The 18,689-nt window shown below is 42.0% G+C and overlaps 1 protein-coding gene across 1 annotated transcript; it reads left to right on the plus strand.

Moving 5' to 3' along the window:
* The first annotated feature begins 477 nt into the window (after positions 1-477).
* LOC139417180 (NXPE family member 3-like) lies at positions 478-9,334 on the plus strand. The gene is made up of 5 exons (XM_071166425.1): positions 478-570; positions 684-1,441; positions 1,600-1,670; positions 1,761-1,982; positions 8,508-9,334. Exons 1-5 carry the CDS (start codon positions 478-480, stop codon positions 9,056-9,058), a joined length of 1,695 nt encoding a protein of 564 aa, XP_071022526.1. The 3' UTR covers positions 9,059-9,334.
* Positions 9,335-18,689: the final 9,355 nt, after the last annotated feature.

Raw genomic sequence — 18,689 nt, forward strand, 5'->3', positions numbered from 1 at the left:
TGTAAGCAACAGTCAATCAAAACAAATGCTTTTGTCACCTGGTCCATAGCTGTCATTGCTGCAAGATCTGCAATCAAGTTGAATAGAGGAGACATTAGCCTAATGGGAGCTTTAAATAAATATCGTAATCATGGACAGTCATGGTTTATTTTCATGGTTTATTAGTCAATAAATGTTATTTTTCTGGTGAGGCTAGGTTGTTATAGTATTTTTTACAAGAAGATCAACTTTTTTTCGTGCTCGCTTTCTTTCGAAATGGGTAAAGCAATAGTCACGTGGGAAAATATGAAATTAAGATGAAATTCTTAATCTGGTGTGCCTTGCCCAGATCAACATGAATTTGTATGGGGTCTAGTCTAGGTCTGATAAACGCACACCGTGTTTTGGGATATCAAATACAGATAAGGTCATTGGAGAAGCATGTTAACAGTTACCAGCTTCTATGTGTCCATATAAAGGGTACTGGAGACTGGGGCCATGTGGAAGTGCCTGTCCAAATATGTCTGCATCTTCCTCCTGCTGACCCTGTCAGGCGTCTTCTTCCTGTTCCGCAACATCAGCATTCTAGAGGTGAGGAGGAAAGTGATCTTCCCCCAGTACAAGTCCAAGCTTACTTCCATCACAATCTACCTGTGTTACTCTACGACCTTCTTCCCCTCAGTGACCTCTACTCTCATCCACAGTGGAAGTTAGACCTATGCATCTGGGAACTATGCAGCAACCACGCAGAGGGCCCTATTCCCCTGGACCACAATCAAAGCTGTAACCGCCAGGGCCAGGAGCGCACACCTGAGGAAGCTCTGGAGGAGCATTACCTCCTGGAGTCCATTGCCTGGCCAGAGCCTCCGCCCCGGCCCACGTCTATACCCCTGGAACAGACCAGTGACCCTGCGCACAGCCATTTTGCAGTGCTGCCAGCAGTGGGTGGGAGAGAGTGGCACGTGGGGGACCAGCTGGAGTCTCTGGTCCTTATGAAAGATTTCCAGGGACATCCCAAGAGCCATGGTGGGGACTTCTTGCTGGCTAGGCTGCACTCCCCAGAGCTGGGGGCGGGCGTTGCAGGACAGGTGTTGGACCACCAGAATGGGACCTACTCTGCCATTTTTCTGTTACTGTGGGAGGGGTCCGTACAAGTGGAGGTGACACTAGTTCATCCTAGTGAGGCAGTTGCTGTTCTACGAAACTTACGTGAAGAACGGCCCAACCGGGTGCTTTACAAGAGCCTGTTCAAATGTGGATTACTGTCTGAGACCACAATGTGTAACCTTTGTCTGCCGACCAACCAGGAGCCGCTGTGCAATTACACAGACCCCCACACGGGTGAACCCTGGTACTGCTACAAGCCTAAGCAGCTGCTGAGCTGTGACACACGGATCAACCACTTCAAGGCAGGCTACCAGAAAGATCTGATAACCGACAAAGAAGCACTGCTCTTCCAGAGGTTAGAGTGGGGTAAAAAATAGTGTGTGTGGCAATGAGCGTATGTTTTACCTTAGACCTACGCAGCCTTTTCTCCAATATACAATTACAGAATGTTGTTCAGGTGATTGTTATTGCTTGCGTTTTAAACATTTCAAATGATTATTTTACTTTTTTAAGTGGCGTAAACCTCAAAACACGTATTCGGGCTAAGGGGTCTGACAGTGTCACTGTGCTGCCTAAGAAGAAAGGTAGGAACAATTGTTGCAGTGTGAAGACAAATCGGAGAGTGTATGTAAAGTGATGGTAGCTGGTGCATCATGTTTCCTCTCTTATTTCAGACAAACCAGAGGTGGAAAGCAGCCTTGCAAAGCCAGCGCCTGTCAGGACCACTCCCTCTGGGTATTACTTCCAAGGGTCATGGCAGTCCCTGGGTGATGTCGTGATGCGCCAGTTTAATGATCCAACTGCCATTACTCAGTGTTTGAAGGGCAAGGTGGTGTACATGTACGGAGACTCCACCGTTAGACAGTACTATGAGTTCCTCACCAACTTCTTGCCAGGTGAGTGCTGTTTGCCAAACCTATTACATCTCACACTCAGCTGTTTCAGGTGTGTTCAAATTCTCTCTCTATAGATCCGTTTATACAGGGCTGTTGTGGAGCAGGTTGAGAGCTTCAAGTTCCTTGGTGACCACATCACTAATTACCTAACATGGTCCACACACACCCGCACAGTCATGAAGAGGGCACGGCAGCACCTCATCCCCCTCGGGAGGTTGAAAAGATTTGGCATGGGCCCTCGGATCCTCAAAAAGTTGTACAACTGCACCATCGAGAGCATCTCGACTGGCTGCAACACCACATGTTATGGCAAATGTGGACAGCCCAGTACATGACTGTGGCCAAGCTTCCTGCCATCCAAGACCTCTATATCAGACTCCAACCACTCAAGCCATAGACTGTTCACTCTGCTACGGTACCGGAGCATCGGCTCTTGGACCAACAGACTCTGAGACAGCTTCTACCCCCAAGTCATCAGACTGCTAAATTCCCAGACTGCTAAATATTCAATTAATGGTGCCCTAGCTATCTGCACTGACTCTATTTTGCACTAACCCTACGCACACGCACTAGACTATATGTGCAAACCATATACACACTCACTAGACTATATATACACACACACACACTACATTGACACTCCTAAACAAAACCAACACATATTCACATGCACTACATGCGCACATACACACATAACACACACACGCAGACCGACATAACACATTACACACTCTCACACACACACACTTTCCATAATCGTCCTTTGCTGCCGCTGCTCTGTTCTTTATTTTACTCATATTATTATCTATCCTGATGACTAGTCACTTTACCCTGCCTTCATGTATATACAGTTGAAGTCGGAAGTTTACATACACTTAGGTTGGAGTCATTAAAACTCGTTTTTCAACCACTTCACAAATTTCTTGTTAACAAACTATAGTTTTGGCAAGTCGGTGAGGACATCTACTTTGTGCATGACACAAGTCATTTTTCCAACAATTGTTTACAGACAGATTATTTCACTTATAATTCACTGTATCACAATTCCAGTGGTTCAGAAGTTTACATACACTAAGTTAACTGGGGGGGGGGGGGGCTTTAGAAGCTTCAGATAGGCTAATTGACAAAATCTGAGTCATTTGGAGGTGTACCTGTGGATGTATTTCAAGGCCTACCTTCAAACTCAGTGCCTCTTTACTTGACATTGTAGATGTATGGTTCATCCTTGGGAGCAATTTCCAAATGCCTGAAGGTACCACGTTCATCTGTACAGACAATAGTATGCAAGTATAAACACAATGGGAGCACGCAGCTGTCATACCGCTCAGGAAGGAGACGCTTTCTGTCTCCTAGAGATGAATGCACTTTGGTGCAAAAAGTGAACAAAAGCAAAGGACCCTGTGAAGATGCTAGAGGAAACAGGTACAAAAGTATCTATATACACAGTATCTATATCCTATATCGACATAACCTGAAAGGCTGCTCAGCAAGGAAGAAGCCACTGCTCCAAAACTGCCATAAAAAAGCCAGACTATGGTTTGCAACTGCACATGGGGACAAAGCTTGTACTTTTTGGAGCAATGTCCTCTGGTCTGATGAAACAAAATAGAACTGTTTGGCCATAATGCCCCTCGTTATGTCTGGAGGTAAAATGGGGAGGCTTACAAGCCGAAGAATAACATCCCAGCCATGAAGCACGGGGGTGGCAGCATCATGTTGTGGGGGTGCTTTGCTGCAGGAGGGACTGATGCACTTCACAAAATAGATGGCATCATGAGGAAAGAAAATTATCTGAATATATTGAAGCAACATCTCAAGACATCAGTCAGCTTGGTCGCAAATGGGTTTTCCAAATGAACAATGACCCCAAGCATACTTCCAATATTGTGACAAAATGGCTTAAGGACAGCAAAGTCAAGGTATTGGCGTGGCCCTCACAAAGCCCTGACCTCAAACCTATAGAATATTTGTGGGCAGAACTGAAAAAGCATGTGCGAGCAAGGAGGCCTACAAACCTGACTCAGTTACACCAGCTCTGTCAGGAGGAATGGGCCAAAATTTACCCAACTTATTGTGGGAAGACTTTTGCCCAATACCTGCAGCAAAAGCCTCTACCCCGTCCTCTGGCTAGGCAGAGTACTTTAGGATTTTAGTTACTTCGGTGTAACAAGGGCCTTGCCGTGCGGCCCTACCAACCTTCCTATGTATTCGTAATGGCCCTTCGCGTAAGTTGGGTTTGTTCCTTCTTTCACGTTGTCACTTCCTTATTTTCCGGTCTAGTATGAGGCCTTGGATAGATATACTCCTATTTAAATATTTTGAAGCGTTATGGATTCCTCCTATATTTCCTTACTTTCAAGTTATCTTTACCTATGTATATAATACCTAATAACAACTCCTAGTAGTTATTATGCTCGTCAGCTAGTAGTCACTTGGAAACTAGTATTGGTATATGTTTTGACTCTCTTAAAAATATATTATTGTCCACACAATGAAATATTATTTAGTGCAATCACTTTAACCTATAACCAGGGTCACTTTCTGTTCAGTGAGAGTGTCAAAGGCCTTTGCTCTCCAGATCGTTAATCTGGCCTAGTTGTCAAAGATTCAAGCTTTTATTAAGTCACTCTGTTTTTTGTCTTATACACATCATTACAATTCAATGGTTACACAGTTTCTCAATACAACAATAATGCTCAATCAATCCTTAATGCTTTAAGCTATGCCAGATAATATTGCAAAACTTTAAATGCGTTAACACTTCTAACAATATTGACTAAATAGCCAAAATAGTTAAATTACCTTAAATGCTGAGCCCTTTGGTCACTTTCCCGTAATCGGTATTCTTACAGCTATGACGCTAGATTCCCAATTCCAATATCTCTATACACTTCCAACTCTGTGTATGGACTCAATATATTGTAACTGGTACTTGGCTATTTTTCCTTGAATTGCTAATCACCTCTGGTTTCTGGTGTCAAAAATGCGAACGCCCGCTTTGTCTATGTGATCAAGAGGTGGTTAGACCTCTGTTTTTCGGAGACTCAGTCGGGTTCACAAGATTCAACCAGCTTCTTCAGATAATGACCCAATAAGTACTTAAGCAAAAATATCCAGTTCTCAAAATATTGTTCTAGTCCAACAAAAAAGTGTATATCCTAATACTATTCACTTCCAACTCTGCATAGACTCAATATATATGGTAACTGGTACTTGGCTGTTTTTCCTTGAATTGCTAATCACCTCTGGTTTCTGGTGTCAAAAATGCGAACGCCCGCTTTGTCTATGTGATCAAGAGGTGGTTAGACCTCTGTTTTTCGGAGACTCAGTCGGGTTCACAAGATTCAACCAGCTTCTTCAGATTGTGACCCAATAAGTACTTAAGCACAATTATCCGGTTCTCAAAATATTGTTTTACTCTATCAAAAAGCGTATAGTGCAATAGTAAATTTACCTATGATGATTCTCCATATGAAGTCTGTTTCATATGTTAGTGAGGATCATACTGTCTTATGATCTCTGTTCTCTTTATATACCTTTTTACAGGGGAAGTTCCCACTGGTGCTGTAGACCTACGTAACCTTAGGCCTGTGTGTTAAACGGAAGCTTCCTATTATTACCATTTAAGGTCATGCACTACTGACACCCACATTGCTGCTTCCGTGTTACTGATTCTTTTCATCTCTTGTCACAATGGAGTTGCAGAAGAAAAGCATGACAAGTGTATGGCCTAATTTTCCACCTGTAGGCTACCTTTAGATCTAGCCAGAATGAAAGGTGGATGGGTGGTGATTAGTCTATTTCGGTTGTATCAGATATGAAAATGATACATTAGCATTGCAATCCTTTTCGATTTGATTTTATTCTTTAATATTCTGTGAATATTTGAGCATTTTCCAGCTGTCAATCAAGTGCAGCAGATGTCCAAACTGATGCGTAAAGGCGCATAGCTTTCTGCAAGCATGAGCGAGGGCCCTTATTCAATATATTGCAGGCTTCAATATGAAGGCCTCTTTAAGATACCTTTCTATTTATACTTTATCCCTTTATAAAGCCACTTGACTGACATGCATGCTTCTTTGCATCAATTGCTGCTTTTATCCATGCATTTTCAGAATTTGACCACTCGTCTTGCTTATCAGAATTATTGAGGTTCCATTAGCGAATGATCAATGATCAATGATTTGTCCTATGCTAAAGGTTATTTAGAATACATGATTACAATAATATAAAGACAACGTATGTAAACATCCACGCGTAAAGAACAACCCTGTCCAGACATGTTTGGATAATATGTTGCGCCATTCAGAGATGCAATTTGTTTCCTACTCTTTAACTTAACCTGTTTATGTTTTTACCGTGTACATTAGGACCCAAGTGTCCTTTTTATTTATACTGTGCAATAATTGTATTTTATACACATATCCAGATGTGGTGACCTTTTTAGGGATGGGGGAGATTCACTGAATATTTATTTGAATGGCCTTGGACAGGTTGAGGTTATCGGGACAGTAGTCTATTGCGCCCAGTCTTAAATCGTTGGATAACAAAAGTAGGCTGTAATGATGAGAGTATAAAACTATTGTCTATAAAAGTGTGCTGTTTTCTGTCGATTTACACAGCTTGGGTCATAACGGGAGGTCCAAGGCAGTTTCGATTAATTTGCATACAGGTAGGGACCAGGAAATCTGGTCCAAATACGGACGAAGTGGGCAGAGAAGAGACATAGTTAATTAGGTGTAGACAACAAATCTCGATCAGATAGTGATCAAATCTTGATCGCGATGGCGACAACCATGTTTATGCAAGGTGTAATCATGGCTTCTGTCACATATACACATATATACAGTGCCTTGCGAAAGTATTCGGCCCCCTTGAACTTTGCGACCTTTTGCCACATTTCAGGCTTCAAACATAAAGATATAAAACTGTATTTTTTTGTGAAGAATCAACAACAAGTGGGACACAATCATGAAGTGGAACGACATTTATTGGATATTTCAAACTTTTTTAACAAATCAAAAACTGAAAAATTGGGCGTGCAAAATTATTCAGCCCCTTTACTTTCAGTGCAGCAAACTCTCTCCAGAAGTTCAGTGAGGATCTCTGAATGATCCAATGTTGACCTAAATGACTAATGATGATAAATACAATCCACCTGTGTGTAATCAAGTCTCCGTATAAATGCACCTGCACTGTGATAGTCTCAGAGGTCCGTCAAAAGCGCAGAGAGCATCATGAAGAACAAGGAACACACCAGGCAGGTCCGAGATACTGTTGTGAAGAAGTTTAAAGCCGGATTTGGATACAAAAAGATTTCCCAAGCTTTAAACATCCCAAGGAGCACTGTGCAAGCGATAATATTGAAATGGAAGGAGTATCAGACCACTGCAAATCTACCAAGACCTGGCCGTCCCTCTAAACTTTCAGCTCATACAAGGAGAAGACTGATCAGAGATGCAGCCAAGAGGCCCATGATCACTCTGGATGAACTGCAGAGATCTACAGCTGAGGTGGGAGACTCTGTCCATAGGACAACAATCAGTCGTATATTGCACAAATCTGGCCTTTATGGAAGAGTGGCAAGAAGAAAGCCATTTCTTAAAGATATCCATAAAAAGTGTCGTTTTAAAGTTTGCCACAAGCCACCTGGGAGACACACCAAACATGTGGAAGAAGGTGCTCTGGTCAGATGAAACCAAAATTGAACTTTTTGGCAACAATGCAAAACGTTATGTTTGGCGTAAAAGCAACACAGCTGAACACACCATCCCCACTGTCAAACATGGTGGTGGCAGCATCATGGTTTGGGCCTGATTTTCTTCAGCAGGGACAGGGAAGATGGTTAAAATTGATGGGAAGATGGATGGAGCCAAATACAGGACCATTCTGGAAGAAAACCTGATGGAGTCTGCAAAAGACCTGAGACTGGGACGGAGATTTGTCTTCCAACAAGACAATGATCCAAAACATAAAGCAAAATCTACAATGGAATGGTTCAAAAATAAACATATCCAGGTGTTAGAATGGCCAAGTCAAAGTCCAGACCTGAATCCAATCGAGAATCTGTGGAAAGAACTGAAAACTGCTGTTCACAAATGCTCTCCATCCAACCTCACTGAGCTCGAGCTGTTTTGCAAGGAGGAATGGGAAAAAATGTCAGTCTCTCGATGTGCAAAACTGATAGAGACATACCCCAAGCGACTTACAGCTGTAATCGCAGCAAAAGGTGGCGCTACAAAGTATTAACTTAAGGGGGCTGAATAATTTTGCACTCCCAATTTTTCAGTTTTTGATTTGTTAAAGTTTGAAATATCCAATACATGTCGTTCCACTTCATGATTGTGTCCCACTTGTTGTTGATTCTTCACAAAAAAATACACTTTTATATCTTTATGTTTGAAGCCTGAAATGTGGCAAAAGGTTGCAAAGTTCAAGGGGGCCGAATACTTTCTCAAGGCACTCTATCTATCTATCTATCTATCTATCGATCGCAACATTCATCTCCCTCTCTCTCTGTCACAGAGTTGAAGGATTTCAACCTTCGAAGTCCAGTGAGGGCAGGGCCCTTCATGGCGGTGGACATCCCCCACAATATTCTGCTGAAGTACCGCAGCCATGGCCCCCCCATCACCTGGACCCCTCTCAGCATCAGTCAGCTGCGCTATGTAGCTAATGAGCTGGATGGCCTGGCCGGGGGCTCAGACACTGTTGTAGTCATCAGTGTTTGGGCCCATTTCTGTACCTTCCCTGTGCAGGTTTACATTCGTCGACTCCGCCACATTCGAAGAGCGGTTGTGCGGCTTCTGAACCGGGCTCCGGGGACTGTGGTAGTGGTGCGCTCGGCAAACCTCCGGGCCCAAAGCCTAGAAGAGACCCTCATCGTCAGTGACTGGTTTTCGGTTCAGTTGGACGGGGTGATCAAGGCCATGTTCAGGGGCCTGAATATCAAGTTAGTGGATGCCTGGGAGATGACCCTTGCCCACCACCTCCCACACAATATCCACCCGCACCCTCCGATCATTAAGAACATGATAAACACTATCCTCTCTCACGTCTGCCCAGTGAAGAAGTAGCAGAGAAATTGCATTATTTCTGGCACAATTTACAAAATAACTAGCATGGGTGGAGCGTTGTCCGACTAGGTTACATGATTCATCACTTGAGCCTGCAAAATTTTAACATCTACGAGCAAAAAGTATGTCTCAACACCATTAAGAGTCTAAATGACAATGGCATCCTACTAGCATATCTAGTGACAGAAAGATCGCCTCAAATCAACATGTAGCTTTTGTCCAGGCTGCGCTCTCCAAATTCCAAAGATTGTACAATAAATTGCGGTTGTGGTTTTATTCTTTGTACTGTACCTTTGCTTTAAAAAATAAAGGAATTCACTTTTCAATAAAAAAAAAAGCCATTTATGGAATTTTTTCAAAGGTGTGTGAAATTGGTGATGTCAGTCTTTTTGTGCCCACTTTGGTTTTGGAGAAGTGTTTGACGGAAAGACACCAACCCAAGGGACACCTGCCCACGGGGCTCAAAAGTTTTAATGATAAGGTTTCGTTTTAATGATAAGGTTGTGTCCAAGTGCCCTACAGAAACAAGGGTGTGCAGATTTGTTGGCGTCATGGTTGCACCACGACTACAGCAGAAACGGCCTGCTTCTCACCCAACCAGGTCAACAATGTTTCTCTGGTAATATGGGTCAGATAATTTTTCTTCCTCTAGCGAATCTCCAGGACCGCATTTTACATTCATAAACCATGTCGTGGGCTGTTCTAAAAACTACTCAAGTGTCGTTAACCATTTGTTTACACTTTGTTCAGTCATGTTACATCATTGGCTAGCTAGCTAACAACCTTGTCAAGTTACAAGTATATCCAAACATTTCAGGGCACAGAAAGAAAGGAAACGGGATGGCTTCTTCAGAAGATCAATGATCATAGCAATGAATGTACAATTTTCAATGTATGCTGAACAAAAATATATACCCAACATGTGAAGTGTTGGTCTCATGTTTCATGAGCTGAAATATAAGATCTCAGGAATGTTCCATATGCACAAAAAGCTAATTTCTCTCAAATGTTGTGTACACATTGGTTTACATACCTATTAGTGAGAATTTCTCCTTTCCCAAGATAATCCATCCACCTGACAGGTGTGGCATATCAAGAAACTAATTAAACAGCATGATCATTGTGCTGGGGACAATAAATGGCCACTCTAAAATGTGCAGTTTTGTCACACAACACAATGCCACAGATGTATCAAGTTTTGATGGAGCGCGCAATTGGCATGCTGACTGCAGGAATGTCCACCTGAGCTGTTGCCAGAGAATCTATTGTTCATTTCTCTACCATAAGCCCCCTCCGACGTCATTTTAGAGAATTTGGCAGTACGTCCAACAGGCCTAACAACCGAAGACCACGTGTAACCACAGCAGCCCAGGACCTCCACATCCAGCTTCTTCACCAGCGGGATCATCTGAGACCAACCACCTGGACAGCTGATGAAACTGTGAGTTTGCACAACTGAAGAATTTCTGCACAAACTGCCAGGAACCGTCTCAGCCGAAGCTGTGCTCTTCATGGATGAAACCCGGTTTCAGCTGTACTGGGCAGATGGCAGATGGTGTGTATGGCTTCGTGTGTGCGACAAGTACTACCAATTTATTTATATATATGTTTGGGTTTTTGCCCTGCCTGCTCATCAACATTTTCTGGTGCGGTTGTTTTTCTAACGTTCCTTTATTGCCTGGTCAGACTCTGGCAAAATATCATCAAATCAGATAGGGCTAGTCATAGTTCAAGTCTTTGAGACAAATAAGCCAATCGGAGTGCTAGGGCGTGACAGACAATCCAGTCAGAGGCACTCAGTAGCAGTTATTTTGGTCTGTCTTCACCTAAAGGATTCTGTTGCTTTATCAGGTAAGAGAGGACTACAGATGATGTTTATGGATGTATCAACAATCAAAGTTGATTTCAAGAAATATAAACAGAGAGTTAAAATAAGAAAGCATATCTTAGGAAAGTTGTGTAGCCTCTTTATCCATTTTTGGACTTACAAATGAATTATATATAAACATGAATTCTTGAGGAATATAACTGATTAATGTATCATGGGGGGAATTCTGACCTGAGTTAAGAACTAGTAAATGGAATGGAATTCCCTTTTTATGCACTTCTCTCTCTGGACCTTGAACTTAAGCATGAGAATAGCATACTATTCACTAGCTATTTGTTGGCAGTGGAGATCGAATCAATGAAGGTGTGGCGGATGTGTGTCTACAGATATACCGTAATCTGAATTTGACTTTACAGGTGAGGAAGCCATGAGTAAGGTCAAGCAACCTGTCAGTTCCAAGTGCATTTATTTTTCTACAGATCGAAATAACACGGTTCTCCATGCACAGAAATGTATAAATTGACAATTGCTATTGATAAGAACTATAGAGCATTGGGAAAGTATTCTGACCCCTTGACTTTATCCATATTTAGTTACCTTATAGCCTTTTTTCTCTCATCAATCTACACCAAATACCCCATAATGAAACAGGTTTTTATCAATTTTATATATAAATATCATATTTACATAAGTATTCAGACCTTTTACTCAATACGTTGTTGAAGCACATTTTGCAGCGATTATAGCCTCAAGTCTTCTTGGGTATGACATTACAAGCTTGGTACACCTTTATTTGGGGAGTTTCTCCCATTCTTCTCTGCAGATCCTCTCAGGCGCTATCAGGTTGGATGGGGAGCGTCGCTGCACAGCTATTTTTAGGTCTCTCCAGAGATGTTCGATCAGGGTCAAGTCCGGCCTCTGGCTGGGCCACTCAAGGACATTCAGAGACTTGTCCCAAAGCCACTCCTGCATTGTCTTGGCTGTGTGCTTAGGGTCATTGTACTGTTGGAAGGTGTACGTTTGCCCCGGGCTGAGATCCTGAGGGTTCTGGAGCAGGTTTTCATCAAGGATCTCTCTGTACTTTGCTCCGTTAATCTTTTCCTCAATCCTGACTAGTCTCCCAGTCCCTGCAGCTGAAAAACATCACCACAGCATGATGCTGCCACCACCATGCTTCACCGTAGGGATCGGGCCAGGTTTCCTCCACACGTGACGCTTGGAATTCAGGCCGAAGAGTTCAATCTTGGTTTCATCAGACCAGACAATCTTGTTTCTCATGGTCTGAGAGTCTTTAGGTGCCTTTTGGCAAACTCCAAGCGGGCTGTCATGTGCCTTTTACTGAGGAGTGGCTTCCATCTGGCCACTCCCATAAAAGCCTGATTGGTGGAGTGCTGCAGAGATGGTTGTCCTTCTGGAAGGTTCTCCCATCTCCACAGAGGAAATCTGGAGCTCTGTTAGAGTGAACATTGGGTTCTCGGTCACCTCCCTGACCAAGGCCCTTCTCCCCCATTTGATAAATCTGGAGCTCTGTTAGAATGAATATTGGGTTCTCGGTCACCTCCCTGACCAAAACCCTACTCCCCCATTTGATAAATTTGAGCTCCAAGATTGAGCATCAGGAAGAGCCTTGGTGGTTCCAAACATATTCCATTTAAGAATAATCCACTGTGTTCTTGGGGACCTTCATAGCTGTAGAAATGTTTTGGTACCCTTCCCCAGACTTCGACACAATCCTGTCTCAGAGCTCTACGAACAATTCCTTCAACCTCATGGCTTGGTTTTTGCTCAGGTATTTACTGTCAACTGTGAGACCTTATACTGTATATAACTTTATATAGCCTTTCCAAATCATGTCCAATCAATGAAATGTACCACAGGTGGACTTCAATCAAGTTGTAGAAACATCTCAAGGATGATCAATGGAAACAGGATGCGCCTGAGCTCAATTTATTTTATTTTTTTATAAATTTGCACAGATTTCTTTAAACCTGTTTTTATTTTGTTATTATAGGATATTGAGTATAGATTGATGAGGAAAACATATAATTTAATACATTTTAGAATAAGACTGTAACGTATCATAATATGGAAAAAGTCAGAGTCTGAATACGTTCCAAAGGCACAGTAGGTAAATTAGTAATCTGTTTGGATAAGGGGTTTGTAAATATGAATGACAATTGTTTTATATCTATTTTACCTTATGATTGCTGGAAAGAAATGTGAAACCAGTCATGGAAACAAACTAAAAAAGCATGTCAACACGACAGGTATTTATTCCCCTTTCCCACAGTGAAGTATGAAATGCGGTGCCGTTATGCAGAATTTAAATTGTATGTCCCAAGCTACAGCAGCGCCGAACCTACCAAGTAATTTCTGCGCTCTAGAATGTTGAATTACCGTAACACTTGAATGAAATACAGTCTCAAATCACTGCCTATCCCACATTAGGCATATACTATGATTCGATGAACAATAACATTTCATTTTAAGATAAATATGGAAGGTTAAAAAGCAAGCCTATCTCGGGAAAGTTATGTATAGCCTCTTTAATTAAAACTACTTCAAGATCGGTGTCCCGTCCACGGAACGGTTTAGCTAACTTAGGCTAATGTGATTAGCATGAGGTTGTAAGAAACAAAAAAAATCCCAGGACATAGACATATCTGATATGGGCAGAAAAGCCTCTTTAAGGCATATTGATAGAACTGACCTTTTTCTGAGACAGCTTATTTAGTCTATTCAGTCAATTAAAAGAGTGAATAAAAATGCATTAAACCCTCAAGCATTTATAATGCACTAACATAATGAATAATTTGTGAAGCATCTAATCCAAGGGTGGGCAAACTTTTTGTCTCGAGGGCCACATCGGGATTTTGAAATTCAAAGGAGAGCAGCACAGATTTATTACATGGAAGCGATGGCACCAACACTGGGAGGACTTTAACTATCATTCATTATTACTGTGAGTGTTACTTTTATGACTGGGAGCAATAAAGGGGCAATCTGTAGTTCAAACAATTACAAACCAGGAACCCCGCCACTGTTTTGGTTAACAGCTGAGGGATAGGGCTGGAAAAATGTAACCACTCTCAAATAGAAAGATCTATAGACAGTGCTACCAAGAAACATCCAGCGCTATGATGGCCCTCTGCTGCAGAGGACAAGTTCATTAGAGTTACCAGCCTCAGAAATTGCAGCCCAAATAAATGCTTCACAGAGTTCAAGTAACAGACACATCCCAACATCAACTGTTCAGAGGAGACTGCGTGAATCAGGCCTTCATGGTCGAATTGCTGCAAAGAAACCAATACTAAAGGACACTAATAAGAAGAAGAGACTTGCTTGGGCCAAGAAACACAAGCAATGGACATTAGACCAGTGGAAATCTGTTCTTTGGTCCAAATTTGAGATTTTTGGTTCCAACCGCCGTGTCTTTGAGACTCAGAGTAGATGAACGGATGATCTCTGCATGTGTGGTTCCCACAGTGAACCATGGAGGAGATGTGCGGCTGCTTTGCTGATGACACTGTCAATTATTTATTTAGAATTCAAGGCACACTTAACCAGCATGGCTACCACAGCATTCTGCAGCAATACGCCATCCCATCTGGTTTGTGTTTAGCGGGACTATAATTTGTTTTTCAACAGGACAATGGCCCAAAACACCTCCAGGCTGTGTAAGGGCTATTTGACCAAGAAGGAGAGTGATGGAGTGCTGCATCAGATGACCTGGCCTCAACCCAATTGCGATGGTTTGGGATGAGTTGGACTGCAGAGTGAAGGAAAAGCAGCCAACAAGTGCTCAGCATATGTGGGAACTCCTTCAAGAATATTGGAAAAGCATTCCAGGTGAAGCTGGTTGAGAGAATGCCAAGAGTGTGCAAAGCTGTCATCAAGACAGGTGGCTACTTTGAAGAATCTAAAATCTAAAATATTTTAATTGGTTTAACACTTTTTTGGTTACTACATGATTCCATATGTGTTATTTCATAGTTTTGATGTCCTCACTATTCTACAGTTTAGCAAATATTAAACATAAAGAAAAACCCTTGAATGAGTAGGTGGGTCCAAACTTTTGAATGGTACTGTATGTTACAGCACTTTGGTTTCACTAATAAATATGTTCAACTGCGGCCTCCCGAGTGGCACAGTGGTCTAAGGCACTGCATCGCAGTGCTAGCTGTGCCACTAGAGACTCTGGGTTCGAGCCCAGGATTTGTTGCAGCCGGCCACGACCGGGAGGCCCATGCGTCGGCGCACAATTGGTCCAGTGTCGGGAGGGTTTGGCTGGCAGGGATATCCTTGTCTCATCGCGCACTAGCGACTCCTGTGGCGGGCTTAGCGCAGTGCACGCTGACACTGTTGCCAGGTGTACGGTGTTTCCTCCGACACATTGGTGTGGCTGGCTTCCGGGTTGGATGGGTATTGTGTCAAGAAGCAGTGCGGCTTGGTTGGGTTGTGTTTCGGAGGACGCATGGCTCTTGACCTTCACCTCTCCCGAGGCCGTACGGGAGTTGCATACCATGAAATTGGGGTAAAATAATACAAATATATATATTTTGAACTGGAACCAAAGTACTGTATCTGTTTCTGTCTTCTGTCATTTTAAAATAGGATAGATGGGCTATATGGTCTACTACGGTATAGGTCAAATGTGATAGTCCGCCTATAACCAGCCTGAGTAGGCCTATAACTAAATTCCTATTCTATTCAAAGTTTAGAGAAATTAATCAACCAGGGTGGTTAATGCGGGTCAATGTGAAGAAAAATCCACCTGCACTCGGCCCCGCCTCACCTAAGCCAATCAAGAGGTACTTCTGCGTTGCCTCTTTGGCGTACAACTAACTTTGTACTTAACAGTACGTGTTAAAATGAATAGACGATGAGTAAACTGTATGCAGTTTAAGTATGTAGTACGCTATGATGGGTATTTTACATTGCTTGTGTCTTCTTTCAGGTCTGTGTGCTTCTCTCACAATGGACTTTAAAGATGCGTACCTGTGTTCTAGACCCTTGCCATGTGGCTTGACGGTTTTTGAAACTGCACTTGAAGAAGCTTTCAAAGTTCTTGAAATCCGGATTGACTGACCTTCATGTTTTCAAGTAATGATGGACTGTCGGTTCTCTTTGCTTGTTTGAGCTGTTGTTGCCATCATATGGACTTGGCCTTTTACCAAATAGGGCTATCTTATGTATACCACTCCTACCATGTCACAACACAACTGATTGGCTCAAACACATTAAGAAGGAAAGAAATTCCACAAATTACCTTTTAACAAGGCACACCTGTTAATTGAAATGCATTACAGGTGACTAGACTACCTCATGAAGCTGATTTAGAGAATGCCAAGAGTGTGCAAAGCTGTCATCACAGCAAACATTTGCCCATTATTCTCTTCAAAATCCTTCAAGCTCTGTCAAATGTGTTGTTGATCATTGCTAGACAACCATTTTCAGGTCTTTCCATAGATTTTCAAGTAGATTTCAGTCAAAACTGTAACTTGGCAACTCAGGAACATTCACTGTCTTCTTGGTAAGCAACTCCAGTGTATATTTGGGCCTTGTGTTTTAGGTTATTGTCCTGCTGAAAGGTGAATTAATCTTCCAGTGGCTGGTGGGAAGCAGACAGAACTGGGTTTTCCTCTAGGATTTTTCCTGTGCTTAACTCCATTCCGTTTATTTTTTTATCCTGAAAAACTCCCCAGTCCTTAACGATTACAAGCATACCCATAACATGATGCAGCCACCACTATGCTTGCCACCACTATTTTTGCACAATCCATGCAACGTATTACTTACTATATTATTATGTTACTGTTTACTCCTGGACTTATTTAGGCTTGCCTAAACAAAGGGGTTGCATACGTATTCACTCAAGGCATTTCAGCTTTTCTTTTTTAATTAATTTGTACACATTTTTAAAAACATAAATCATCTTAGGCCAGTGAATAAAAATCTTGATTTAATCCATTTTAAATTCAGGCTGGAACAAAAGAACATTGTTGATAAAGGTCAAGGTCTTGACAAAGGTCTTCGTGTGAATACTTTCTGAAGGCACTGTAGCTAGGTACAGTACTATCTTTTTAATGTCAGAGGTCTCCCACCGGGGGGGCATGGCTAAGATATAGATAGCAAGGGCCTATACCAAGGATATTCACCTCTTACCCTCGTAGGTCCAGAGCCTGCTGGTTTTCTGTTCTACCTGATCATTAATTCCACCCACCTGGTGTCTCAGGTCTAAATCAGTCCCTGATAGATTTAGAGGGTAACAATGAAAAAACACAGTGGAACTTGTTGAGTTTGAGGGGTCTATACGGTAAGCCTTCAGAAAAGGCCCCAAGGATTTCTTAAAATGTATATGTTTTACATACATTTAGTTTTAATTTCCATTTAATCTTCACAGTAATTGTAATAATTTTCAGATTTCATCTCTTCAGTTTGTGTTGGAAAGAGAAGGGTTAATACTGAAAAGGAAATTCTCCAGTCGGCATTTTCTGGGTAGAAAACTACAGCTAGCTGAGCCAGCCATTAGCTAGGTCTTCAGAAGCTGGACAGAAGTCCTCTGTCCAGCTTATGTGTTAGAGCAGAATTTTGGAGTGACAGTGGAATGAACCAATCACATTTTAAATTGCAATGGATGTGAAAAGTAAAAAAAAAAAAAAAATTTAAGAGACGTGTCTACGAAGGCCTAGATAACTCCCTACTGAGAGCGCAAGAGGTAATGAATTCATAATACATAATAGCAGGCTAATAACAGCCAATAGAGTAGGTGGTGGCAATACAGTAATACACAAAGGCTTTGATGATTTGAATCAGGTGTGTAGTGCTAGGGCAAAAACAAAAATGTACGCCCCTTTGGGTCACCAAGACCAGGATTGAGAACCACTGCACTAATAGGTTGTAGTCTGCCATAAAACCTCAAAGAAGAAGAAGAAGCGAGCACAATATAAAATAATTTGTGTTTCAAGCAGTAGTTTTCCCACGCTAACAACGTTGACTAGCTTGTGTATTAGTAGTGTGACAATGGCGACAGCAGTTGAAGCAGCTGTTATCAACTTCAAGGTGGATGTTGTTGCACATTTTTTAGCATCACTTCTTTCAAATGTTGTTTACAAATGATCATAATCTGGTGAGTTGCACTGTTTTTTTGTTGCAGTTCGCTATCTCTTTGAAAATAATGACTGAAACATTTCAGCATTTCAACTTTAGATGAACGGTTAGTGTGATGAAAGTGATCAAATATATTTGCAAATGTACTCGCTGGTTTGTCAATTTAATTTTGAACATGGAATGGTGGTGCTCTTGTATTGTTCTGACTAGATGGGGCCTACTGGAGTGAATTGGCTGCTTACACTTTAACATTATTTGATGTTGTGTGTGACTGCTGTCTCCTGTCGTCTATCAGCCGTGTCTATGTGTTTGACCAAAATGGTCTCTCCTTCAGCGCCATGGAGTGCACAGGTATTATGGTCGCTGTCCTTTCAACACCATGAGCCTGTCACCATTGATGTGACACTGTTGTTGATGCTATTGACTATGGTGTTGGCTACCATATGTTGTGTAAACAGTGCATTATTTTATGCTGTGGGTCATGATGTGTCCATGCTGTTTCTGTCTCTCTGCGTGTGCCAGCCCGAAGCGCCGCCAAGCCTGTCTGATTCATTCATAATGTAATCATAAATAATTGCTCCTCCTTCACGAACTAGAATGGTCCAGACTACAGAAGATATAATGTTGGGCGCATTAAGTGATGTTATGATCTAGATTTATTTTTTTATATATATTTCATATTGGAAGATTTTT

Source organism: Oncorhynchus clarkii, chromosome 9 (genome assembly GCF_045791955.1).
Source record: "Oncorhynchus clarkii lewisi isolate Uvic-CL-2024 chromosome 9, UVic_Ocla_1.0, whole genome shotgun sequence".
In the NCBI taxonomy this organism is placed as follows: Eukaryota; Metazoa; Chordata; class Actinopteri; order Salmoniformes; family Salmonidae; genus Oncorhynchus; species Oncorhynchus clarkii.

Excerpts from the sequence above, each read along its gene's own strand:
- LOC139417180 (XM_071166425.1), top strand. The coding sequence starts at position 478 with ATGTGGAAGTGCCTGTCCAAATATGTCTGCATCTTCCTCCTGCTGACC. Across the intron at positions 1,442-1,599 it reads GAAGCACTGCTCTTCCAGAG|TGGCGTAAACCTCAAAACAC; the intron begins GTTAGAGTGGGG and ends TACTTTTTTAAG. Across the intron at positions 1,983-8,507 it reads CCTCACCAACTTCTTGCCAG|AGTTGAAGGATTTCAACCTT; the intron begins GTGAGTGCTGTT and ends TCTCTGTCACAG.